The following is a 26,970-nucleotide window of genomic DNA, read 5'->3' on the forward strand; positions in this document are numbered from 1 at the left end:
GAGCCATAGGGACCGCCCCACCCATCGAGGAACGACCCTCAGATTGGGGGGGTTTGGAAGATATCGATTGGGAGAGGCCCAATCGATACCTGGCAGGTGAAAGAACCGCCCCAAGGGGGCACGGACTTCTAGGACCTATAAGAGTAGGTCCCACACATGGTTCGGTCTGCTTGCTCCGGCCCAGACCTGTTACATCGCATCCTGACTCCAGTTTCATCACCGGCCGTTGAGCCTCAGCCATCGAACTGTAAGTGCCAATACAACGATCGCTACGTGATCCAGACCTTGCTGGATCTTGACAACTTTATGAATCAGAAAGTTGCAGACAAAGAACGGGACGAAGGCCTTGTTCCCTGACCTTGCCTGTTCCTGTCTAGATAAGTATTTCGTTGTTTAGTATTAGAAGTAAGTTAGTCTCTTTAGCGTATGCATGTGTATTTATTATATTTGTTATAATAAACACCAATCGTTTGGACTTACTAATCGGTGTACGGATTTATTACTTTGAACCTGACCTTGATATACTTGTGACGGTGTCTCAATACGGCACCTGGCGACTCCGAGCATAATTACACATACAGAGCCATAGCAGTGTTAAGCACACGGCCTTTAAACGGAGGCGTGTTAATCACTCTCCAGTAAAACGAGCAACAGTATACATGAGTCATTTGGCCCGAAGCCGGGTTTAAAAAAAAAAAAAAAAATACAATTCCCAGCCCCTCAGTTTATTGTGGCTGACAGCAACCTTCCTCTATTGCGCCTCTGTGGCAGCTGCCCCAAATTTTAGTGCACCCCTCAGAAACAATTTCACGTCAATGTGACTCTTCAGAGCTAACAAAGGCAGAAAACGTGATGGAGTATATATTGTATAAGAGGGGATGGAGCAGGTTAGGTGGGAGATAGGAGAAATTGTAACGAAGGTGTGCAGGGCACAAGACAGGAGGAAGTGTTGAGGACTGCGGAAGGCGCTGACGGTGGCATAAAGCTTGGACAGCAGAATGTGTTAATAGAACAAAGCAAATGACAGCCAGCCAAGTGGGGAGTGGGTTTGCATTGCGACAAAATTGTTTTGGGTAAGAATGTAGATGAGCAACATGGCTCACGTGACTACTTGTATACCTCCTCCACCACACAGAATGGTATCAGCTGCCAAAGCTGTGCTGACCACTGACAGGAAGCAGGCTGTCGCCAACACCTCTTGCCAAGACATCTTACTCCTAATAAAAGCAAAAACTGCAGATGCTGATAATCTGAAATAACAGAAGTGCTAGATGAACTCAGCAGGTCTGGCAGCGTCTGGATAGAAACAGTTAACGTCGTGTCTCAATGACCTGGTTATTTAGATCCGAAACGTTAACTCCGTTTCTCTCTCTCTCCAGAAGCTGCCAGACCGGCTGAATTTAAATAGCATTTTCTCTTCATCTTACTCCTAAACCTCTGCCAATGACAAGATCGTTCCTCCCGATCGTGCATGCCGGCAAGAAGTAGAGAAAGCTTCAGTTTTGTTCCAGGACCGCAGCAAATTTTGATATTGCTGCTCATCTCCTGCCAATAGTACAATACGCAAAAGGCCCGGTGGGATTATGTACCAGAAATTAAGCAGCTGTCAGTGCAGCACAATCTTTCAATGCAAGGCTAAGCTGCCTGAATAGGGTAATTGCTGCACAAGGAGCTGTTCTCTGCAGGCGGAGGCTGCAGCACTTAATTATCCAATCTACCCAGCAATCATTTTTCAACCCTAGAGGGGGGAGAAGCAGCAATACGCACCTGTCTGTGCTTATCCAAAACGTTCCCAAATAACCTGTATGTATCTGGGAATCCCTGGGAGCGTGCGCACTCTCGCACACTCACGACACGATGCTGCTCGGGATGTAGAACTCGGCCCTAGAACACAGAAAACAAACATCAGATTCCGTCAAGAATATTATTTGGCTGTTGTCACCCCAAACTTCCCTTCCTCCTCTCCACCCCAACACCCTGAGAAATGGCTTCTTTGCTGCGCTCCAGGGGCTAGCCCATGCTGGTAGGTTGTTACAACCACACCGTAGCTGAGCACATTCCTTATCAAGCACGCGTACGCTCTGCACCAGGAGGAAGTCAACATGGAGGAGGATCCGGGACTAAATATTCTCTTTCCCAGAAATTCAACTGCAGCTGAAACCGGAGGGCAGTTGGTCAGTATGTAACACCAGGAGCTGCCTTTACCCACTCAACCAATTAGTCCAATACGTTAAATTTAAGGCATAAAAATGGTTATGAGCCAGAGATTTCAATGCCAATTAAATGGCTGCATGCATGGTTCAGGCAGAAACCTCGATTTACCTGTTTCCCCATAGGCTCAGGATTGGTGACAGTAGTACTGAAAAATCCATCCCATTCCAGCCTGCCATACAGGCCGGCCCAGTGATTGTGCCTGTTTCCAGTGTGGGGTAGGCACCAAGGGATGAGCGTGTTGAACTGTCGGTCAGCTGGCTCACATTGTTTACCTGCAAAGCAAAACATAAGTTCAAGTTGGTCTTGCTCTCGTAATTCCATGTGGTGTGTGTTGTCTAATCTTTGTAAAAGGGGGGGCAGCACGGTGACACAGTGGGTTAGCCCTGAACCTCACGGCGCCGAGGTCCCAGGTTCGGTCCCGGCTCTGGGTCACTGTCCGTGTGGAGTTTGCACATTCTCCCCGTGTCTGCGTGGGTTTCACCCCCACAACCCAAAGATGTGCAGGCTAGGTGGATTGGCCACGCTAAATCGCCCCTTAATTGGAATAAATGAATTGGGTACTGTAAATTTAACACCAAAAAAAAAATCTTTGTAAAGGGGAGAACGATGCGCAGGAGACAAAGGGACAAACCTAACACAAAGTAATTTTTTTTCTTTTTTAAAATAAATTTTGAGTACCTAATTATTTGTTTTCCAATAAAGGGGCAATTTAGAATGGCCAATCCACCTGCCCTGCACATCTTTGGGTTGTGGGGGCGAGACCCACGCAGACTCGGATAGAATGTGCAAACTCCACACGGACAGTGACCCAGAGCCGGGATCAAACCTGGGACCTCGGCGCCGTGAGACAACAGTGCTAACCCACTGTGCCATGCAGCACAAAGTAATTTACACACAAATTGTGATAAATTCTTGAAGATTATTTAAAAACCTTCCGACAATGAACGATAAGTTCATCAACGGGCAACAGTGGGGCAACGGGCTAAACAAATGGAAAGTTTCAAACCGGACCATATTTCTGCAGAAGGGAACTTGGAGAAATCGACACTTACTAAAATTTAAATCTGCATGCCAGTAAGGGTGGTAAGTTATGAAATCATGAGAATAAATCCCACGGCAAACGTTACTTTCAGCATCTTAATTGCTTACCTATTATAACCTGTAGCATTAAAATTGAAATTCACCCCCCCCGCCAAGAAACCAGTGTGCTTTCTGAACAGCTTCAAATTGTCCACCACCTTCAGAGTTTTGTGCATGTGAACTCAGCTCCCCCTGTTCCTACGCCCTCTTCCAAGTGTAGCATTTAGTTTATAGTACCTCATTATTTCTTTTGAATGTGTCATGATGCGATCGTGTATACACACACACAGTAAACAGACAGATTCTTTCCTTACGAGCTCAATTCTTTCATCTCCCACTCACCTTCTGCACAAGAACACACTCCACGCAGAGCGCCAGCACCGCTGTGCCCGTTCTTTTTGTCATGGTGCGTGTACCGCAGCTTTTTGGTAGTGGTGCCATCGGAGAGGCGCACCTCAATATTGGGAAGATCACGCCAGTCTGATCCTGGAGCAAGGGGGATATGTCGCATTCGACCTGCCACTAAGGCACTCATATCCTGCAGAGAGGGTGAGAGAGAAAGAGATAAATGGGATAATCAAGGGGATATGGTTCAGAGGAAAGGCAAGATGCACAAACTTTAGAACCTAGAAAAGCTGTAAGGGGGGTGGGTGGGAAACAGTAGAACCTCCGTTACATAAAATATTAAATGACAGGAATTAACCGAATAAACCATAACTTGGCATTAAAAACAGCAGCCCAATTAATTTGTTAATTGAAAGAATAATAAGTGTCTGTGGAACAATCTGTCAATGAAAGTAATGAAGCCCATGAATGAGAGATCCCAAACTGGGTGAATTGGAAAACTGGATACGTCAGCATCATTTACAGATCAAACACACAGGATCCAATGATTGCTGCTTCTTCAGCTGGTGTTAACCCCCTCCCATAAAACCATCAGTAGGGCCATTCAGCCCCTTGAGCCTGCTGCCCCATTCCGTTAATTGTAAAAGCGGCCCTACCTTGCAGATGTGATCCCGTAGAATGGGCTGATACTGAGTGCCCCGGATCTGGCGTTGGAACCAGGACTGCGGTTCACCATTGTACGAGATTTCCAGTGCAGCGGCTCCATTGCGGATTTCAGGAAGATCAGACATGGTATCCCTGACAGTGATGGTTCTGTATGGAGCAGACTTCGTCCTTCGGAAGATTTAATTTATATAAAAAGGTCACCCCTCAAATATAATTTCAGATAATCTACAAGTTAGAAAGAATTCCATATATAGCTCAGTTAGTAACTGCACCCACCCTGAGGGATGCCAACCAGAGGAGTTCCAGATTCAACCACCACAGCCAGTGGCCTGTTATTTAGCTTCAGTCAAGGAACATGGAGTCATGTTAAGTATCAGTTAACACAGTGGGTGCTATGAGACGTAAACACCAGCATAGAAATAAAAACTAGAGAATTAGTGTGCTATTTTATTTTTTAAAAAGGTCAATTTGCTTCCCTTGTGGGGTGGGAAGACAAAAGTAAATCACATGGTATTCTTGGACAGACTGTTTTTGTTATGAATCGCTGGAAGTATTATGCAGGCACAACACTGCACTTTAATTTCTGCAGAGATTAGTTGAGGCTCACACACAAGTGGCCCATGTTGAATTAACTGATCTCAGCTGGAGAGCAAGAACTGGCTTCAGCAGTACAGGTATAGGAGGAGGAGAATTGGAATTGGACAACCCCCTGTTCTCGAGTCAATCCTGCCGCAAACGGGTACGGATAGATTCCAATCTGTCGGCGATGCCGACTGAATAGCCCACTGCCGGTTATCGTCGCGTCTTGTGAAAATGGTCAGTTGGGTGAATTATTAATAAACCGAGCTACGGGTCCAGGAGGAGGAGGCGGAGGAACACATGGCGAGAGAAAGTGAAAATCCTGTGCAGCAGTATTTTACCTGGTGATATTGCTAACAAACTTCTTATCATCCACAGCAACACTGAGTTGGCAGGCTCTTGGCGCAAAGACGTGTAAAGGTTCTGGGAAGACTGGCAGCTTCTCCCCAGGAGCTGCGGCCAGAACAATAGCTCGCCGGCGGGTCTGGGCCACTCCATACTGACCAGCCTGAGAATAACAAAACGGACTAAATTCAGAAAGGGAGATGACAATCTGATTTCAGAGAGGGTACAAGAGAACCACTTTAAACCGTTACTTCAAACTCTTGCAGCAGTCCTGGCCTCTACTCAGCGACATCTCTTTTCACCCATTGTATTGACTGAACTGGGGCTAAATCCATGGTAATGTTCAAGATCAGTTGCACTGCTATATAACAGTAAAGCAAATGAACAGGGAAATGTAGCCCCCAGACATACAGACTGGATACTAACGATGTCTACGCACCCAATTCCAGACAGGGCAGTGATAACAATGGATCACTGCTTTCCAGGAGTGGGGAGAATTCTGTCAAGAGTTCCTGTTTCCAATTTCTAGTTAATGGCTCCCATTGGAAAGGTGTAGGTCTGGTAATTGTGGCTGAATTACCTGTCACCATAGGCAAGCAAGCAACTGGTACCGTCTGGACCTATAGGAGCTTCTGGCTCTTGGAAGCAACATCTTAAAAGTGTCAAGGCTCCCAGAAGAGGGGAGGAGGAACAAAGCACAATAACTAATTGTACAAACATTTCCATCAGTGCATCAATACATAGAATTCCTACAGTGCAGGAGGCGGCCATTCAGCCCATCTAGTCTGCACCGACTCTCTGAAAGAGCACTCTACCCCAGGCCCACTCCCTCACCTGACCCAACCTTTAGACACTAAGGGGCAATTAATCCTGGCCTATCCACCTAACCTGCATATCTCTGGACATACTTCGGATTAATAAATAATTCTATTCAGAGACCATTTGCCAGCAAGAAAATACAAATTCAAGGTCCTGTTTGATTGCCTAGCGTGTGGAGAATTTCCGAATTAAAAAAAAGGGTGATCATTGCCCAGTGATGTCTGAAGAACAGCTATGCCAACCCTCTCAGCTGAGCACGCAGCTAACAGAACGACCAACTGTACAACCCCAAGAACAGGCAACCTCTTGACAAAACGCGTTCTGCTGGCGACGATATACAGCACATCCAGAAGAGCATCAGCTCACCTGTAACACACCAAACGTGCACTGATAGCCCATTCGCACAAGACACCGAAGGGTCAGCTTCAGAACCATGGAGCGCTTGAACGACACAAAGTTCCTCACATTCTCCAAGAGGAAAAACCTGGGCCGGTAATAGTCACAATAGCTGCAAGGTACAGGAATACAGAACTGAAAATTGTGCACAAGATAGCCGGGCGCAGCCGGTCCAATCAATCATTCAGGCAGATAATAACAAAAAGAGAACTTTTTCCCATCGCCATTACCAAAGCCCCGTACTCAAAGACAGAAAGGTAGAATGCGACACAATGCTGAGGATCGAGATAAGGAAACAGCCGGTGTGAATGTCTGAAAGGATATATTCTACACAGTCAACCCCACCCCCCCGGTGTTCAACCGTGATCAATTAAAACTCTGAGTGCTCCAGTCATTGAAGCTGGTGGAGGAACAGATTGTCCTCCGAGTGACTGATCAAGGAGACTCCCCTCCTTTTTCCATCAGATACTTCACCCCTCCTCCTTTGCAACAACATGTTGCTGTCTATAAAATCCAAACAAGACTCCCGAGATTCCTGTGCCACAATGCCAAATGACGGAACGTTTACGTAATAGTCAAATCAGTCGGCGAAACAGATGACCTCATCCAGTGCTACCAGAGAGAAGCAGCTAGATTTCAGCAACCTCTCCACTGACCTGAGATAAGAGACAACGAGGGAGTTCTTGAACTTGGAGTAAGTGCGTGAATTGAAGCGATTCATTCCGCTAAAGCCTTGGCACGGGGGTCCTCCACACAGCAACTCCACGTCACCCTTCTGGGGCAGCTTCTGCCCAAGGGAATTGGTCTTCTCCCCAGCCATGACAAGTTTCAGGAGAACATTGCAGTCCTCGGTGAACACGGTAGCACCAGGGTTGTTCAAGCGGAATGCCTGGGCTGCTGGGTCCCACATCTCAATAGCCCAGAGAGTCTCTGAAATACCTGTGGGAGAGGAGGGTTATCAGTTAGAATCTTACAGCACACCCAGCCTCCATTTGACCCATCGCACTGATGCCGACTCTCTGAAAAGCTATCATCATAGTCCCACATTCCCGTCTTCCTCCCCACAAATGTGCAATGTACTCTGAGTATTACAGCCATCGTGTGTGCCAGATAAAAAACATCAGCACTGAATTTGACATATAGTAACACATTGTAATCAGTGACATTACAGTCGTAGTAAGCTACCTTTGCTAAATTAAGTGAATTCTATGTAAGTAATGCATTTAAAAATCCATTTGGTATAAACAACTTTAGAACCCAATTGTTTGAAGGCATTTATTTATTTCTATGCAAAGTTTTTTTAAAAAGCCACTGTTTTGCAATTTGAACTTGGAAAGCCCTCCCAGGCACTGAATCCATCACGAATGCTCTTTCGAATAATCAGGCATGCCAAGATGAAAATGTAGCTGGCGCAGAAACTCAATTGAAAGGATGGATTGCAGGAAGGGTGAGTCACAGGGTGTACATGGGCTGTACAGCCAGAACTGGAGGAGTGCTGGACACTGGTGTACGCATAGGGTCCCGCAGGGATCAGTGCTTGGGCCCCAGCTATTCAGAATATATATCAATGATTTGGATCAGGACATCAAATGTAATATTTGACACAAAACCTGGTGGGAATGTGAGTGGCGAGGAGGATGTTAAGACGGGGTTTAGACAAGTCGAGTGAATGAGCAAATCTCTGGTAGATGCAGCATAACGTGGATACGCCTAAAATGTTTTCCATTTTGACAGGTGAAACAGAATATTATCTTCAGTATTATAGTATCTTTCCCCCTGTAAACTAACCTGCCTGGTGGAATCCCTCGGATAGCCCCCCACAACCCGAGAAAACATCGAGGCTCCGCAGTTTCTCCAATCTGTCCTCTGCAGTCGCTGACTCAGTTTGCTCAGGCTCAGCTGTAGCTTTCCCCTTTCCTTTTCCTGCAAGCAAACAAGAAGCATCAAAAAGCTACAAAACACTCCCTTGCTAAACCCGAAATAAAGTCTCAACCTACCTTGCTTTCAAAATGCATTCCAATCTGTACTAGAATAAGACGTTCCTCTTAAATCCATTGACTGTTACTAGAATTCCTTTATTGACCAAGTGACTTGCGTGCGGGGCTTACACCACAAGTATTGTCGGGCTGTTCGACCACAAAACTATTAAAAGCTTCATGGAAGCATCACAGATGGTATTTTGTCAGATTTATAACAGGACACCGTAAGGAGCAGACGACTTGAGCCAGGAGTGGCACAAAAATGAACCGAGTGTTTGACTGCCCTTTGCAAAATTTTAAATCTGACGAGATTATCAGCACAGACTGAGGATCAAAACTGGACTCTCCGATCTGTCACATGCTGCCTTCACCACTGGGCAAACTTGCAAAGCGTGTCTGCTGCTATTTAGTAACGTCACAATGACCAGCAACTTCCAAACACCATTTACCTTTGCCCTTCCCTTTCCCCTTGCCTTTGTTTCCGGAGCTGCGGGCACGATTTGGCGGATCCTCATAGCTTTTTAACTTTGCATTGTAGGCCTGAGAATTAAAGAGAGAGACGGTTTAGGGATCTTAATACAGCTTCCACGCAAAAAGAAAATGTTTTGTGTGTGCCACACAAACTAGGAATGCCCAGGCTTTGAACCCCCCCCCCCCCACCCACATGAGCAATCTGAGCCAGTCCATTAGTGCGGTCACTATAGCCAGTTTCCCTGATCCAAGCAGGTGCCCTGTCTCAGCACCTTTTGTGATCTGCACTCTCTATCGGAAAGAGACTTTTGGGTATGTGTCAAGAAAGACTTGCATTTCATGCCCTTCTTGCCCTCAAAAATGCCCCAAACCACTTCACACGCAAGTATTTCTGAAACGTAGTCACTGTTGTAATGTGGGAAACACAGCAGCCAATTTGCAATTGGCAGGGGAGCAATTAAATAAACGACCATTCTCTTTACAAAAAAATTTCGTAGTGCAGAAGGAGGCCATTCAGCCCATCGAGTCTGCACCAGCCCTTGGAAAGAGCACCCTACCTATCCCAGTAACCCAAACTAACTTTTTTTTGGACACTAACGGCAATTTAGTGCGGCCAATCCACCTAACCTGCACATTTTTGGACTGTGGGAGGAAACCAGAGCACCTGGAAAAAACCCATGCACACACAGGGAAAACTGCAGACACCGCAGACAGTGACCTAAGCCGGGAATCGAACCTGTGACCCTGGAGCTGTGAAGCAACTGTGTTATCCATTGTGTTACCGCACTGCCTCGTATGCAAAGAAAGATGTGCTGGCCTGGGAAAGGGCCCAGAGGAGTTTCACAAGAATGATCCCGGGAATGAAGAACTTGTTGCATGAGGAATGGTTGAGGACTCTGGGTCTGTGTTCGATGGGAGTTTAGAAGGATGATTTGGGGGGGGGGGGATCTTATTGAAACTTACAGGATACTGCGAGGTCTGGATAGAGTGGACACGGGGAGGATCTTTCCACTTGTAAGAAAAACTAGAAGCCGAGGCCACAGCCTCAGACTGAAGGGACGATCCTTTAAAACAGAGATGAGGAGGAATTTCTTCAGCCGGAGGGTGGTGAATCTGTGGAACTCATTGCCGCAGAAGGCTGTGGAGGCCAAATCACTGAGTGTCTTTAAGACAGAGATAGATAGGTTCTTGATTAATAAGGGTATCAGGGGTTATGGGGAGAAGGCAGGAGAATGGGAATGAGAAAAATATCAGCCATGATTGAATGGCGGAGCAGACTCGATGGGCCGAGTGGCCTAATTCTGTTCCTATGTCTTATGATCTTATGGATAAAACAACACTGAGAACCCCCCCCCCGATCTTCAGCAAATAGTACCACGGGGTCTTGTACAAGCACCTGAGAAAGCAGATGGGGCCCGGTTTAACTTCCCATCTTAAAGGCAGCTGGGGGCAGAGTAATATTTGTCTGGAACACTGAGAACTGAGCTCAATGAGAAGGAAACAATGTTTATGAGCACGTTACTAAGTCATTGTGACCCCCATCAATGTGCATTCCAACATCACTTTCAACCACAAGACGACCAGTTAGTTCACAGTTAAAAATGGAACAGGTGGCAGAGATCTCTATTCATATCCATTTGCATATAAATTACAATCAATTCCGATACAGTCGATATAACCTGACGGTTTATAACGGTCTAACCTCCAGGAAATAAAATCTGTCAGTCCCTCCAGCAGAATATTCTGGAATGGACACGGTGAGATCTTCCCCATACTCCACGGTGCAACGTCCCTGAACATCTTTGAAGTCCACGATCACTTCCTCGTCACTCCAGTACAACAGGTTGATATCAGTGTGGTAACTGGCTTTCAGGCCCTTGTGTGTGTTCTCGGCCCTGGAAGAAACAATTCCCAAATCAGCGGCAGCAGAAAAAGAAAAGCACATCTCGACTGCGCCAAGTATCGAAAAATGGAAACCTTGCCCAATCCAGGCAAGTCAATCCAGGCAAGTCAAGCAGATCTTGGGCTTTTCACAGTAATTTCATTGCAGTGTTTAAAAAAAATAAAAAATTTGAGTACCCAATTATTATTATTTTCCAATTAAGGGGCAATTTAGCGTGGCCAACCCACCTATCCTGCACATCTTTGGGTTGTGGGGGTGAGACCCACGCAGACACGGGGAGAATGTGCAAACTCCACACGGACAGTGACCCAGGGTTGGGATTCGAACCCGGGTCCACAGCCTACAGTTCCAGTGCTAACCACTGAGCCACATGCCGCCCATTGCAGTGTTAATGTAAGCCTACTTGTGACAATAAAGATTATCATCAACAATGCATTTAGTCATAAATTAATTTCTAAGATTAGGTGTGTCAGCTTGGATTACTTGGTAGCACTGACCACATAATTCAGAGAACAATCTAGACTGACAGTCCAGGGCAGTATTGCCATCTAATCCAAAGGCTCAAATTATCTGTTCAGGCAGTGCCTGCAGATCCCAAGGCACTATTGGAAGAGTAGTGTGTCTGAATTAATATTTTTCCCAACAATCAACACCATTAAAACTGATTAACTACTTGTTTGTTTCAATCTGCTGTTCTGCTCCTCTGACTATATAGACAAAGTATTCTGCTTTGCCAACACAAGTCTTCAACACGTCAACAGAGCCTGGCCGGAGAAGCTACAACTTGGGAGGCGGGGAGGCTATAGTCTCAGAGTAAAAGCAGTCAGCCATTTAGGACTGGGGCGAGGAGAAATTTCACAATTCAGGGGGTTGCGAATATTTGGAATTCGCTACCTGACAAGAGTATATTAAAGATTTATTTTTGAGCATAGGCATGAGATAGGCACACCAATTTGGTGGGGGGAAGGGGAAGAGAGAGAGAGGGAAGAGGAGATGCAGATTAGGTGTTTATGTGCACACATTTAGAGATGCTTTTACAAGTGAAATGTTAGTTAAAACAGTTGTTTCACCCAGTTGTTAGTCCCTCTCGCTCAGGCTCTTGCTCAGGCCTGGTACCCAACGAGGGCCCCTATGTAGAGGCAGTTTCTCATCCTCATCCAAACAGGAGAAACAGAAGGAGTGTGCGAGAGAACGAGGGATAATGAGGCAGGGTGGGAGAGAGAGAGAGAAATAGTGATACTGTATTGGGTTTGTTAAAGTGTATTCCTATGTTCCTGTGCTTGGGCAAACAAACTGTCTGCATCTGGATAAGTACTAACATCTAACCATCTCTTAGAAGGTCATCTTGTGACAGCCGACCCCATACCCCATAAAACAGGGAAGGTTTGCCTAAATGATGTGCCCAGACAGAAGGATTAACTAGAGGGCTCAAGTCTAAACCAAACTCTGTAGTGCCACATCAGGATTATTATAGATTATTTAGCAATTGATGAACGAACAAGAACTCAATACTAAAATGAGACAGTTAACACTTGTCAAGGCTAGGCATCCGACTCACCTATAGAATTTATTGATGCGCAGCTTAATGTCTGCTTCATTGGGTTTGCCATTGCTACGCTTGTGACAGAATATGTCTTGAACGCGACCGATTCGGAATGGGTCAGGTGCGTCGAGGTTGCTGCCTTTGATATAGTCAGAGGATTTGCGGTAATATTCAGGATAGAGGTCTTCATTCACGTCATCTTTCTTTATTGGCCGCTTGCCAGGACTGGACGGTTTCACACTGAAGAGAAGACATCCAAGGATAGAAAACGATTGGAGAACCAGATTGGGAATTATCCATTCAAATTAATTTAACCCTCTGAAGTTTCAGCCTGAATTTTGTCCCCTGGGCTTGCCTCATGCACCTTACATCTGCTGCCTAATGAAACAAACCATGTGTCGAAATTCACACATCTTAGAACATTAAGACTTGCTTTGAATATGCTCGAGAATGCTTGGAAAAGGTACTAGGTCCAAAAACAATGGAGCTGATTCGCTGGAACTCTCATGGCCTCCTCACGGGCCACCCCGCAACCCCTGTGCCGGTGTCACATAATCCCTGCCAATTTGCTACCCCCCCCTGAAATCTCTGACTTGCTAACGGTGCAGCTTCAACAGCCTTCCCAAGTGGTCGTTCCTGGATTTAAGAACAGGGGACCGACTATTCAATCATGAGGATTGAGCCCACACTTTCTGCAGAGGTGCACATTTCTAGCGAATCTCAAGCAAAGATTGATTATAGGGCTGAAACTGCTGGCGAACCAAGGCGAGCTCCCTTCAGCACAGACTGGAGATAGAGTCTGGTATTTTCAGGTACAAGTTCAGAACTACACAACCGGTGCCATTTTCTGATTGAGATCTTCGTTATATGAAGAAGGTCAGCAGGCAGGAAGAAAAGCTGGGTTTAAAAATCATCCCAACCGGTTCTGCTGGCTTTCTGAAACGTTTAGTCCCAATTCAAACTACTTACAATTAGAAGCCACAGCTCATCAGTTTGTACTTAATTGTATTTGAAAATACACAAGTTAATTGTTCAGAAATATCGAACTGCTCCTTTACTGAAAAGACGGTAACCTGTGGTCTGTCTGGTAACTCGAGCAATGCATCCAGTATAGAGCTGAAACTGGTTAGAGAAGTGTTACCTGAAGAAAAATGCATCTTGTAGCATGTAAACGCCATCTCCAACTCTATACTGAGTTCCATTCTTGGAAGCCAACGAGTAGAAAACCTTTGAGTCGTCTTTCACGTCCAGCATTTCCAGAACCCGTGGCATCTCCTGTTGTCGGATTTCGGCCAGTCGAGCACAACTGTCACAGAATCTAGAAAACCAACAGCCCAAAGGACTCAGTTAAAGTGACACAGTATTCAAGGTTATGCTGGGGATCATTTTGAAGCTGCGTCAGGAACAAAATGAGAGGACAGACAGGTCCCCAAATTGGTTCCAAAAATTTAACGTGGAACATGTAAAAGATAGAGAGCTATTAAAAAAGACCTTTAAAAAGGTAGGAAAAGTAAATGAGAAGAAAATGTTACTTATGTGAAATTATTCACGTGACAAACTATTCAAATGGGAGGGCTGAAGGGGTGGCTGGGCTATTACAGGCACAGGATAAACCATTCAAAAATATTTTTAAAAAGAGTACCCAATTAATTTTTTCCAATTAAGGGGCAATTTAACATGGCCAATCCACCTACCCTCAACATCTTTGGGTTGTGGGGGTGAGAACTACGCAGACACGGGGAGAATGTGGAAATTCCACACCGACAGTAACCCGGGGCCGGGATCGAACCCGGGTCCTTGGCACCGTAAGCAGCACTGCTAACCACTGCGCCACCGTGCTGCCCTACTGGATAAACCGTAACGGCCCCTTTGTTACATAACTTGCTCAGCTCTAAAATATACATTTTCTGGACTGTACCCATCTTCTGATTTGGACAGCAGAAGGAACCCTGTACATGCCCAAGTGAAATGAAAATCGCTTATTGTCACGAGTAGGCTTCAATGAAGTTACTGTGAAAAGACCCTAGTCGCCACATTCCGGCACCTGTCCGGGGAGGCTGGTACGGGAATCGAACCGTGCTGCTGGCCTACTTTAAAAGCCAGCGATTTAGCGCAGTGAGCTAAACCAGCCCCTACATAAACACAAACATTGACACATAAACAAAAGTTGCAGAGTGCTCTGATCACCACTTTCAGCATTAGGAAGGCCAGGCCTCGGGCAGCATGGTGGCACAGTGGAAAGCACGGCTGCCTCACGGCACTGAGGTCCCAGGTTCGATCCCGGCTTTGGTTCACTGTCCGTGTGGAGTTTGCACATTCTCCGTGTCTGCATGGGTTTCGCCCCCACAACCCAAAGATGTGCAGGGTAGGTTGATTGGCCACGCTAACTTGCCCCTTAATTGGAAAAAAATAATTGGGTATTCTAAATTTATTTTTTTTAAAAGGAAGGGCAGGCCTGTTGAGACTCCTTTGATTATGTTGTTGCCCTTCCACGCATCGATCACCAAGTGTATGGAGCGAGTACACTAGAGTGAAAAGGTTGGAACGGCAGTGGGCTTTAAGAGTCTCTGGTTCTGTTTTCCACTATGGACACCCAATAATGGATGCAATGTAGTCCAATTTAACCGGGGGAAAAAACCTCTTACTTTAAAGTCACATGTTTGCCGTTTCTCAGTTCCTTGTTTTTTTTTTTTAAAAACCATCGTTGGGAAGAATTGTCTTTTCATCCTAGACCTAAATGACTTTTTTGGATTCAAACCCAATAATGGGGGTTTGAGATGTACAAGACGGTTACAATTTCAAACGGCTACCACAAACGATGCTCCGGACCCTCAGTAACTAAAGGAAAGCGCTCACCAGGCCCCCCAAAGGAGCATGTCTGGTCTTTACTCACTTGTGTTTATTCTCCTCAGTCGATTCACAGTTTGAAAGGGTCTGGAATCGCGAATATTCTGGGTCGTACCACATCTGGTAGAAGTAGGTCTTCCCATCATCTTCAACCATCTTCAGCTCAAACTCATCATCCATACCACCCTAACATGTACAAAAACACAACACATTTCGTATTCCACAATAACATAGCTCGAAGTGTCTTTTAAAAAAAAAAGGGGGCCACGTGACTGGGTCGTACAGATTGGACGATTGGTGGAGGCACGTAGCAGGGTATGGCTCATCTGAGCACTTAAAATGCCACCATTTTATTTGAATTGGCAGGCAATTTAAATCAAGCAACTTTGATTAAAGAGGAGACACAGGAAGAGGTCAAGATTCACATTCTTCATCAGTACCCCACCTCGATCAGCCCATCAATCACCGGTCATAATGCATACTTCAGCAAGTGACGTAGATACGGTACTGGAACATGAGAAAACAGCATGATTTGAGCCTGTCACTCAATATGATCATGAGATATCTACTTTCCCTTTATATTTGGCAGGCACCGTGATATTATTCTGATGGAAGTTCACAGATCTGAAACTTTAAACTCTGCTTCTCTCTCTCTCGCTCGCTCCACAGACGCTGCAAGACCTGCTGAGTATTTCCAGCATTTTGTTTGTATTTCCGGGTTTCCAGCATCTGGAATATTTTGTGTCATTACTTGATCTTGCACAAAAGTTTCAGAGAGAGAACAGCATGATTTAGAACAAAAAAAAGTTCAGGATTAGGATCGTCAGATTTTAAATGAAAAGTCCAAAAGGAACATGAAATGAGCATATCTATCGCTGACATTCCCAGGATGTCGTAGACCGAGACGGTAAATGTAGGGTGATTTTAGCCATGTCCTGTACATTCAACACACAATCTTCAAGCTTGCTCATGTTTTTGTACCAAAAAGCAGGAGACAAACCAAATGGTACTTCCACGTGGGAATCTACACGGGAGTGAGTTTGCACCACATGGGAACCTATACGGGAATGAGTTTGCACCACGTGGGAGTGAGTTGCTCACTATAGAGCATTCCTTTACACATTGTTACATCGGCAACAATTTGAGATTGAGGAGGAACTCACATTTTAAAAACAGAGCTTCACTGTATGAAAGGGAACAGACAGATAAAGCTAACTGACAAGTTTTCAGTTAAAATCTTACCCACCTGACTTGCGGTGATGGCGGGCGGGAGGCAGCCACGCTTTGGAGGGCTCCCGTTTGGGAACGACATTGTCGGGGGGTAACGCCCGGTCCCAAGGGCAGCAAAAGTCAGGAGACAGCACAGGGAGAGGAAATGTCAAAGATCAGCAAAATAACAGCCGTGAAAAAAGCGGCTGAAAGTCCGTCGGGGAGTGGAAAGGTCACCGCGGGGTCAGTAAAGAAAATGAAGGCTGGAGCACCAGGGGAGGCCTCATTGCTTACGGCTGAAGAAATAACTACGTTGATGGCCTTGGAAGTCGAAAGGCAGTTTACAAAACACTTGGAGGCAATGAGGAAGATGGGGGAAGTTTTGAAAGTGCTGGTGGAGGAGGCGATTGCCCCGGTGAGGTCAGCGGTGGCGAGCGCCGTGACGGAGGTGCGGGAGCAAGGAAGTGGGAGAGACATTACTGCAGCACAGTGATCAACTTACTTCGATGGGGAAGGAGATGCGGAAGGTGACAGAGATCAACAAGGAGCTGCGAGGCAAAATGGAAGACCGATCCAGAGGACAGAATTTGAGGATTGTGGGGCTGCCCGAAGGTGTGGAAGGGCCAAGGCCGACTTAGTATTTTGCCACGATGTTGGTGAAACTATTGGGGGAGGGGGGAGGATCCCTACCGATATGAGCTGGATCGGGCTCATCGGTCGTGGAAGCCTGTACCAAAGGCGAGTGAGCCACCAAGAGTAGAAGGACTGTGGCAGAATTGAGAAATGGTCATGTACCGATGCAGCCGCATGACTGTATTTTTTCTTTTTTATTTCACTGCGCGCTGGTGTATGGGCTATAGGAGCCAACGGTGACCATGGGCGATTCCGAACTCTTTCTCTTTTTCGCGTTTGTATTTTTTTCCCACCGTGGGAGGGTTTGTTTTATTTGATGCATATATTGACAGGTGGGCCGTTGTTTGGGAGTGGTGGGAGGATGGGATCGTTGTTGATGTTAAGGGTATTGACTTTGTATCTGTTACCGTTTAGTTTGTTGGTGGGATGTAAATTTTGAAGGAAAATGTGAAAATGGAGAATAAAAACATTAAAAAAAAAAAAAATCTTACCCACCTCTAGTGCCCAGCTCTCTGAAGCAGCCTTGTAGATGACCGTAACTTTGCTGTCTACGTACGACAGCTGCATGTCTTCGCACTCATCTACCAGAAAGAGCTCGAGGGGGTCGGAAGTCTCGCCCAATACAGTGTCTGTGCCACGGCAAAACCAATTTGCGTGGAACATCTTCCCACTGTTGTCTTCCCACATGGACGTGATTCTGCAAAACAGGTAAGGCCGCTAATCACAAGAATGCTGTTACACAACCACCATTTCATAAGTGATTCATTTTGAGGATCTTGGATACTATTCAGCAGGAGTCAATTTCTTTGTGTACAGAATCCAGCCATTGCTAAGCAAGTGAACCAAGTATAATAATTGTTACAATCCAATAATGAAGCTGGCGAACAGGTAAGTCACTCTACGATAGATACAAATAAAATTCTATTTATTGAGTTCCAAGGATCCCTGAATGCAACTGTTTCAAAGGAATAGATATCAGATCATATAATTCCAATGTGCAATCCGATAAGATGGTCCTGTTTAGAGAACAAACAATTATACTAATGTTAACTTAAAAAAATACTCCAGCACTTCTAGCCAGCAACAATATCCAGCTTGAATGCATCAAGTGAAAGCCAAACAATTATGTCAGTATTAATTCATAATTTCAACACAAGCTGAATTACCACCCTTATCTGCCAGAGGTAAACAGAAAGTCCACAATGTGACATTAGAGTGCTCTAAAGCCAAGCTCGGAATACTGATCGACAAGCTTTTCTTGGCCAGGGGTCTCCCAGAACACAGATACACTTCAGGGGACTCCAGGTCCGCAAATCTGACATATGCAGCTCTCTCCGCCCTATCCCAATTACTGCAAGACGCAACCACTGATCTTGCCAATGAACACGAGCACACATACTAAAAAGCATTCATTTAATGGCAGCCAACAGGTATAAAATATGTTAAGGGGATGAGGAGAAATCTGATGACCTCAAATTCCCCTTGGGGAAGTTGGATACAAAAATGTACAGCTTATATAAATACCAACCTCGCTAAATAGAGGGGTTTGCTAGGGTCATCAGGGCTGACAGCTACGCAGTCGTTGATCTCCAGAACTTCGTTGTCTACAGATACCTTCTGGTAATAGGTTTTCTTTCCATCAGCCTGAAATGAAACAAGCATTAGACACGGAGGCTCGATCTATTTACAGCAAAGGTCCAAACTGCCCATGTCGTTAGTACATTCTGACAAAATTAACAGGTCACAATGGTGCCTGTGGACTGAAGGAGCAACACGATTTTGGTACCACACCATTCTAGATTGCTGCATGCTTCCATTTTCACAGAAGCAGAGTACGAGAAGAAAACAGATGACAGTCATTATGTTGAACAGAAACTAATTAAACCTTTGTTTAAAAGTGTATTCAGGAGGTTACAGTGGCTACAGCAGCGGAAGAGCCCACCATTCCCCAAAGTGACAAATTAGTGAGCGGAGGGAGGTTAGCTGCTGGTTCTTCACGTCAGAAGAATTTTCAGTGGGCGGCACGGTGGTTAACGCTGCTGCCTCATGGCGCAGAGAACCCCAGGTTCGAACCCGGCCCGGGAGACTGTCCATGTGGAGTTTGCACATTCTCCCCGTGTCTGCATGGGTTTCATCCCCACATACCAAAGATGTGGAGGATAGGAGGATTGGCCACGCTAAATTGCCCCTTAATTGGAAAAAAAACAAGAATTGGGTACTGTAAATTTCTAATTACAAAAAAAAAAGAATTTTCAGGAGTGTGAATGCGGCATTTGATCAAGCTAACTCGTTAAAACAGCAAAATTTCCCTTTAGAATATTACAGCTACTGGCCTTCTAGAAGTTTAATTTGTAACGTTGTAAATATATTGACATCTACAATGTTAATCATGGGATGTAACAGCCCGTAACAGCCTCCCCGAACAGGCGCCGGAATGTGGCGACTAGGGGCTTTTTCACAGTAACTTCATTTTAAACCTACTCGTGACAATAAGCGATTTTCATTTCATTTCATGTTTCACTAAAGGTACCCAGTCAGGGCAGGTTGCTGTTAACTAAGGGGTGGTTTTGAACCAGAGATGTTACGGTGAGTTTTATTTAAATCAAATCATTTTAATACCCAGTGCCAGCACCAAGTGGTTCCAGATTAGCTTTACCAGGGCTAGATTGCAGAGTGAGCTCGCTCCCCCTTGCCCCAAGAGTCCACGCTCCTTGTTGGCTCAAGCTCCACTGCCCAATGAAGCAGAGAAGTTCCTCATTCAAACAGACAGGACTGAGTTTAAGGTTTCCAGTGGTTTATAGGTTGGTTTGGTTTTATAAGAACATCGTGTTTACCTTGATGGCCTCACCAATCCAGGAGATGTGGCTCTTTGATTGCTTCTTCTTCCTTCCCTGCAACATTCTTTTGGGAGAAGCTTTGCCAATTAACTCAGAATCACCTTCATCGTTTTCATCGTCATCAGCCTCCTTCACAGCCAGATTCGGACACCTTTAGAAAAAGGGCGAGAACAATCTCAGCAACCGGTAATCAACGACGTGTGCGCTTGAAATGGCCAAGGTGCGCACTCAATTTTAAAACGAAGGATTCTGGAATTAATACGTTTTTAACCTCTGGGTCACTTATTTTCTCACCCCATTATTTCCCTCTGTGTCTCCAGCACCGCCCCACAGTGCAAACACTGCATGAGTAAAGACTGGGGACAGAACCCGCGGACTCCGCTTTCATCGTGCTCATGGCCCTGCAGTATTGCAGTTTCCTGGAGCCTGAAGAGGCCAGCAATCGAGGTATATTTGGTAGACAGAAGTATACAAGATTTCCATCACCCGGAGTCTATTTTATGAAAACAACTGTTCCTTTGATATGGCTCTTCCACTGCAGCTTCGATTTAATTATACAATTCCCGAATGCCAAAATAGCATTCAGTGTTCCTGTAGGGGGTCACTACATTTCTTGCATTCACAGCGCTTTGACACCTTGATGATTTTACCTTCTCTTTAGACAGGCCTGTTTGTTACGACCGATGCCTCCAAACTTCACCATGTCCTTACAAGCTCTGCATTTTCCGCAGTCTGGCTGTTGGCAAACCTATTACAAAACAAAAGTGGTTGGACAAACACTTTGCAAGGTGGGCCAACTTGTAACAGTTTTTCCCCCCTCACTTCTCTTACCACGTTCCTTTATTAGCCACAGCTTTACATTGCCCCGTCTTTTAATCTTCGGATTAGCAATGCACAGTAACCCAACGTTACGTGAGAAAGTGATTCACCATCACGCGCCCAGATCACAAGTTAGTTGCATTGGAGGCAGTGCAGAGGAGGGTCGCTGGATTGATTCCAGAGATGAGGGGTTTGTCTTATGAAGCGAGATTGAGCAGTATAGGCCAGTACTCTCTCGAGTTTAGAAGAAATGAGGGGAGATCAAATTGAGATATAAAATATATTCACAAGTAGATGTGGAGAGGATGCTTCCTCTTGTGGGGCAATCTAGAACGCGAGGTCATAGTTTTAGCAGAAGGGGCAGCAGATTTAAAACACAGAGGAGGAGAAATTCCTTCTCTCAAAAGGTTTTGAATTTGTGGAATTCACTGCCTCAGTGAGGTAGATGTCGAGACATTGAGTAAATTTAAGGAGATGGACAGATTTTTAATTAGTAATGGGTTGAAGTGTACTGGAGAACGGACAGGAAAGTGGAGTTGAGGCCGAGATGATCATATTGAAGGGTGGAGGAGGCTCGAGGGACTGAATTGCCAACTCCTGCGCCTTGTTTTTTAAAAAATTTAGAGTACCCAATTCATTTTTCCAATTAAGGGGCAATTTAGCGTGGCCAATCCACCTAGCCTGCACATCTTTTGGATTGTGGGGGTGAAACCCACGCAGACATGGGGAGAATGTGCAAACTCCACATGAACAGTGACCCAGAGCCGGGATCGAATCTAGGACCGTGGCGCCGTGAAGCATCAGGGCTAACCCACTGCGCCACCGTGCCCCTCTTCCTGCTCCTAGTTCTTATGCCTCACCATGCGCACCACCCATTTCACCTCTAAAGAAAGGAAATTCCACACACGCACTTCCTTATCTCCAAGCATGAACCAAGTACGTTGTTAACTAGGCTATCCCCAGGTTCTGTCACTGGACCAATAACCCAATGGCCGTTTCTGGATTATTACTTTAAGCAAGCTCAAAACACCAGCATGAATTCAGTTTAAATAAATCTGGCATCAGGAGCTGCAATCAATCCGATATAACTCACTTGTTAAATAATTCTCTACACTATAGGTTAAAAAAGAAACCTCTAATTCACCAACTCATTAAATGCAATCGGTCATTGAGAAACCACAAGGTTATACACTTTACAGTTTTCCAAACAAGGCAATAGAAATACAAGCCTTAATGGCATTGGGGACTCTGCTTTGCCCAATGCAGTGCGGAGCTCAATCAATTTGCAAACCAGCTTCCTCTGGTGGGTTGACTGAGTGCCCACAACGCAGGATTCTGCTGACAGTCCACATCACAAACTTTTGACCGGTAATAGAAAAACCCAAAACGCTGTAATTAATGATTTAGCACAAATACTACATAGCATTTACCTCACACACTCCACAGCGCCTGCGTTTTAGGCCATTCTCTTTGTCATTCTGATCGATTTCCTCAGAGAAGAATGTGTCAAAAATCTGATATACCAGCTTAGTGGTGGTCGCTTTGGTGGGTCCCTTGTCCTTATCAATCTTGGTAGGGTGGCGTATAGCCTGGCGTCTTGCTGCTCGTCTAGTTATCAAGTACAACAGTCACAGTAAAGGCACAGTTCCAACAACAGCTCATCGCATCCCTGGGCTCTCTTTTAGAATATGAGTGACGACTCCCCTCATGTGGCTGCAGTGGTGATCAACAGATGGATGGCCAAGCATTGCTCTTTCAGAGCCAACACCAAAATGATGGACCAAATGGCCTCCTTCGTTGCATCATTCTATGACACCAACCGCGCGAAGGCAGGAATTTAATGCATTCCCAGTTTACCAAAGCCAGTGATTCCAAACCAACAATTTTGGGGGGTGGGCGACATACAGAAGATTGTGGGGCAATCTAGAGGTCATAGTTTTAGGATAAATTTAGAACAGAGATAAAGAGAAATGACTTCTCTCAAAAGGGACGTGAATCAGTGGAATTCACTACACAGAGAACAGGGGATGCCGGGATATTGAGTACGTTTAATTAGGCGATAGTCAGATTTTTAATTAGTCATGGGTTGAAGAGTTATGGAGAACAGGTAGGAAAGTGGAAGCTGAGATGAGATCAGCCCTGATCGCATTGAATGGTGGAGCAAAGAGGGCTGAATTGTCCATTCCTGCTTCTTATGCGAGTGGGGACTGTAATTCTATATTGAGGCATCCTATTTCTGAGTGAACTGCAGGCCTCCGCTTCTTTTGACACGTATGCTACCCCAGCAATTATACACCCCCTCTCTTTGTGACGATTTTGCGAGCATCTCATCATCCCCAAGGGCTCACCTTTTTCCAAGGGTGACACCGGCCAGTTTGATCAGGTCCCTCATACAAGGAGTTATGATAATCGGCTGCTCATCCACATCTCCAGCCTCGTCGTAACTCTCCACTTGTTCCACTACGAACTGAGCGTGTCTCAGGAGGGAATCCTCAGTGAAGCGAGAGAAACTCAGACCAGCAGGAGGCACTGTTGTCTGTCAACACAAATAGCTGATAGTTACTCTGATCAATGGAATAGGGAAACCTTTTCTTAGGTTTCACGACAAAAAGGATCTTTTTACAAAAAACAAATTTAAAAGTACCCAATTCGGGTTTTTTTTTCAATTAAGGGAAAATTTAGCGTGACCAATGCAGTTACCCTGTACATCTTTTGGGTTGTGGGGGGGTGAGACCCACGCAGACACGGGGAGAATGTGCAAACTCCACACGGACAGTGACCCAGGGCCTGGATCGAACCCGGGTCCTCGGCGCCATGAGGCAGCAGTGCTAACCACCATGCCACGACAAAAGGATCTTACAATGAAGCAAAACCATAGGGAATAAAAAGTTCCCAGGATCTATCACTGGCTTGTGCCGAGTTAACGGAACTCAACCAAGACATCGGCAGGTGTCACTATGACTGGCCTCCTTGTCCTGGGCTGAAGGGAAGGGGAGCTTGGGGTTTTCAAAACTTCACACCCTAAAGCAGAGAACTTACCTCTATCTTATTCAGTAAGTCTTCATAGGTGGAATCGGGATTATTCTGCAGAAACTCTATGACTATCTTACTGATGTGGATTTTCTCCTGCATCACAGCAAAGATAGCTGCATATTCATCACTGGGGTCCATCAGTATATAGTCAGCAAATGCTAGGGGGAAGAAAGGAATACATTTCATTATTGCTTCAAGTTCCTTCCAATAATCCAGCATCACTGCTCCATTATAAATACAGGGAAACACGACATTAGGTTACACCGTGGAACTCTGGTTGGTAACATCCTAGAGTTCATCACTTTCACATGACCAATGATCACTAACTTTCTTCAAAGAATCACTTTCAGGTGAATGGGGTGTGGGTAAACTGGAAAAACAAAGGTGACCCGATTTGCAGAATTAATCTGAACTTTGATACAAATCCTGTTCCCTACAGACCTTGCACACAACATCAATACTACACAGTATTGTGCACAGCTCAAAAGCACATGTTTCAGGTTAGAAAAATTTCAATAACCCTGAAGTTTCCTTACCTGTAGTGAACCCAATCAAAGCTTTCTCACCACCATCAAAACCAGTTATCCACCAGGCGTTTATTGGCCCCAGCTTTTTAGCTCGGACTCCACCTGTTTAAAGGAGAATACAGAACATGTTAGCACCTCACTACACATTGCCCTCAGGAGCAACTGAAACATTATCCAAAGGCAGGGAGGGAGTCGGCTGCGTTCAGTCCACAGATGGCCAGTCAAGGCAGAGTTACTGGGTCTATCACTAGCATTTCCGTCAGTATAATTACATTGTTGTGACTTCCATGCTATGTCCAGTGGAACTGCAGGAAATACCCCAGCTGCTAATGAACAGATTCTATCTCCCCAGAATTGGGTTGTGTCCATAGCAAGCATCGAGTTGCACAAGATTGGGATGAAATACTAGTGGTCACAGGTGGAGGGGTCAATCAGGCAGAATTAAAAACAGCATTTAGATGCAGACCTTACATTTCCCCCTATAATCCACTGACACCACTACGTAGATACTATAAATTAATGTGCCTCCTAGCTAACAAATACAAGTTCACGACATGGAGGAGTTACGATCAAGACTTCCTCCTGTGCATTAGACCACACAGCATTGACGAAGCAGTCCTGATGTGGAAGAGAATCAGCGCCGGGAATAGGTCTTGAAATGCAGTCTCAGTGGCACACTTAAATTAGTTATTTGTAAGACGGAGCTCTCACCGTCAAGGCTGGGATTGTCATCGTAGATTGGTTTGACCACACCGCTGAAATACAGCTCCACGTTCTTCTCAATCAGACCAGTATCAAACGGACACAAGTGGCCTTTCCGATCATAAATACTGCGGAGAAAATGCAATAAAGTTTCAAAACTAAAATTGCCCAAGTTTTCACAATGCTCATTTTTATAGTCAATTATAAATGTTGATTAAAACGACAAACAGTTCATGTCTTTCGAGTCATTTCACTCGCTGTCCACTAGTTTCCTTTTGGTTGACTTTTGACAGCCTAACATCACAGAAATATCCATGTTTTATTTCTTTTAAAATATAATTGCAGTTCATGGGCATGATCTCGGAAATTAACTTTTCTTCACTATCAGGGAGCAAGTCATCTTGAATGTCTTGAGGATGTAAGTAGTTATGACCATCGTAACAATCCACACTGACCTGAAAAATGTAACTTTATGTTGAGGTAGATCATCGTAACTCTCAAACCCTTCATCATTTGTCCCTTCAAACAGTGACAAGCGCTCATTAGTCAACATCTCCGGCTCTTCCAACTGTTGAAGTAATCAGATTTTTGTAAGGCGTTAAATTCTTCCTCATCACGTCAGGATTCTCCCCACCATACGGACTGAGGAGGCAGGAGGATGAACATTTCCCGGTCATTTATCCAAACATTACTAATTCTTGGGGATGAATGTAAATGATCCAAGCAGCTATCCTTCCAAGAATCAAAAGGCCTCAACTTCTGGTCTTCCCCACAATGGTGAAAATACCAGGTCATGGACAGGTAGCAGTGAAGTGTAAACTGGCACTGTAGCACCAAAGCTCCAATTCAGTCGAGATACAGATCAGCCAGGATCTACCCGACTGGCCGAATGAGTTTGAGGGGCTACGTGACCTCCTCCTTGCTATATTCCACTGAATGCTATCAGGAACTCAATGACATGGAACAAGGCAATCTTCACTGCGATACTTCCAGATGTACATGTGGTCATTGTACCTGAAACAGGTGACGGACATTTCGGCCACAGATTAATGGGAATTTCTACCATCTAGAAAGACAGCGGGTACATGGGAATACCAGCACCTGGAAGTTCCTTCAAGCAACCCGCCAACCTGATCGCTGTTCCTCAGCTGTCACCGGGTTAAAATCCTGGAACTGACTCCCTAACAACACTGCGGATGTACCTACACCACATGGGACTGCAGAGGGTTCAAGAAAGCTCACCACCACCTTCTCAAGGGCAATTAGGGATTGGCAATAAGCGCCGGCCTTGCCAGCGACATCTGCATCCCGCAAATGAATTTAAAAACAGTAAGAGCTGCTTTAAGCAAGAGCTGTTTCTGTTAGTTAACAAAGTACTAAAGAGACCCTCCAGGTGGAAGCTCTACTCAGCTACCCACCCCATTCCTCTAGCCTGATTAGCAGAATCTGGGAGAGGTCCATAGCTTCATTCTCTCAGTTGGATGCTAAGATAGCCAATTAGTGCAGGAAACGTCCAGTGTTGTACCACACTCTCCTGAAAGTCCAGCAATCGGTGGCACTTCTGTGCATCAGCCTGCCTCACCATCATCTGATAAAATGAGGAATGGTGCTGGAGAAGGGTCCAGACAGGCTGCCCAGAGTTTGATCCCCTTTAGGGAGAAAGCAGCAATAGGAATTTTTTAAAAACACTCACTGCATCATCAGGATCGCCCTGGAAGTATTTGAGGTCTGAGTCATCCAAGAACTGTTTGCAGTCTGTGCATTTGGGAGGTGGAGTCTGAAACAAAAAAATACATTTTTGGAGTCTCAATTAATTCACATCAACCAGACACCCAGAGTTCAAATTAGTTTCCAAGGACAGTACGTGGACAAACTCCACGGTGATACATACACATTTAAATAAACTCCCGTTAAGCTCATGGCCATATGAGCTTCTCATCAAAATGAAATGCATTGGGAAACGTGCTCACATCATGAATGAGTGTGTCAGGTTTATCTTGAAATTTGACCTGGGGGCGGGGCC

At 45.3% G+C, this 26,970-nt stretch overlaps 1 protein-coding gene across 1 annotated transcript in view; it reads right to left on the reverse strand.

Annotated features, from left to right (window-relative positions):
• The window catches only part of dnmt1 (DNA (cytosine-5-)-methyltransferase 1), a 47,598-nt gene that overhangs the window by 1,371 nt on the left and 19,257 nt on the right, over positions 1 to 26,970 (reverse strand). The window contains exons 9-32 of the mRNA XM_038784970.1: positions 26,641 to 26,724; positions 25,403 to 25,515; positions 24,957 to 25,075; positions 24,255 to 24,347; positions 23,725 to 23,876; positions 23,034 to 23,221; positions 22,116 to 22,293; positions 20,517 to 20,614; positions 19,864 to 20,017; positions 18,558 to 18,673; positions 17,525 to 17,726; positions 15,234 to 15,373; positions 13,482 to 13,658; positions 12,356 to 12,580; positions 10,597 to 10,789; positions 8,873 to 8,963; positions 8,233 to 8,367; positions 7,101 to 7,383; positions 6,415 to 6,556; positions 5,226 to 5,392; positions 4,296 to 4,473; positions 3,637 to 3,832; positions 2,323 to 2,486; positions 1,768 to 1,884 (exon numbers count right to left, since the gene is read on the reverse strand). Coding sequence (XP_038640898.1) covers positions 1,768 to 1,884; positions 2,323 to 2,486; positions 3,637 to 3,832; positions 4,296 to 4,473; positions 5,226 to 5,392; positions 6,415 to 6,556; positions 7,101 to 7,383; positions 8,233 to 8,367; positions 8,873 to 8,963; positions 10,597 to 10,789; positions 12,356 to 12,580; positions 13,482 to 13,658; positions 15,234 to 15,373; positions 17,525 to 17,726; positions 18,558 to 18,673; positions 19,864 to 20,017; positions 20,517 to 20,614; positions 22,116 to 22,293; positions 23,034 to 23,221; positions 23,725 to 23,876; positions 24,255 to 24,347; positions 24,957 to 25,075; positions 25,403 to 25,515; positions 26,641 to 26,724 — 3,705 coding nt within the window. The remainder of the gene's footprint in view (positions 1 to 1,767; positions 1,885 to 2,322; positions 2,487 to 3,636; positions 3,833 to 4,295; positions 4,474 to 5,225; positions 5,393 to 6,414; positions 6,557 to 7,100; positions 7,384 to 8,232; positions 8,368 to 8,872; positions 8,964 to 10,596; positions 10,790 to 12,355; positions 12,581 to 13,481; positions 13,659 to 15,233; positions 15,374 to 17,524; positions 17,727 to 18,557; positions 18,674 to 19,863; positions 20,018 to 20,516; positions 20,615 to 22,115; positions 22,294 to 23,033; positions 23,222 to 23,724; positions 23,877 to 24,254; positions 24,348 to 24,956; positions 25,076 to 25,402; positions 25,516 to 26,640; positions 26,725 to 26,970) is intronic.

Source organism: Scyliorhinus canicula, chromosome 25 (assembly GCF_902713615.1).
Source record: "Scyliorhinus canicula chromosome 25, sScyCan1.1, whole genome shotgun sequence".
In the NCBI taxonomy this organism is placed as follows: Eukaryota; Metazoa; Chordata; class Chondrichthyes; order Carcharhiniformes; family Scyliorhinidae; genus Scyliorhinus; species Scyliorhinus canicula.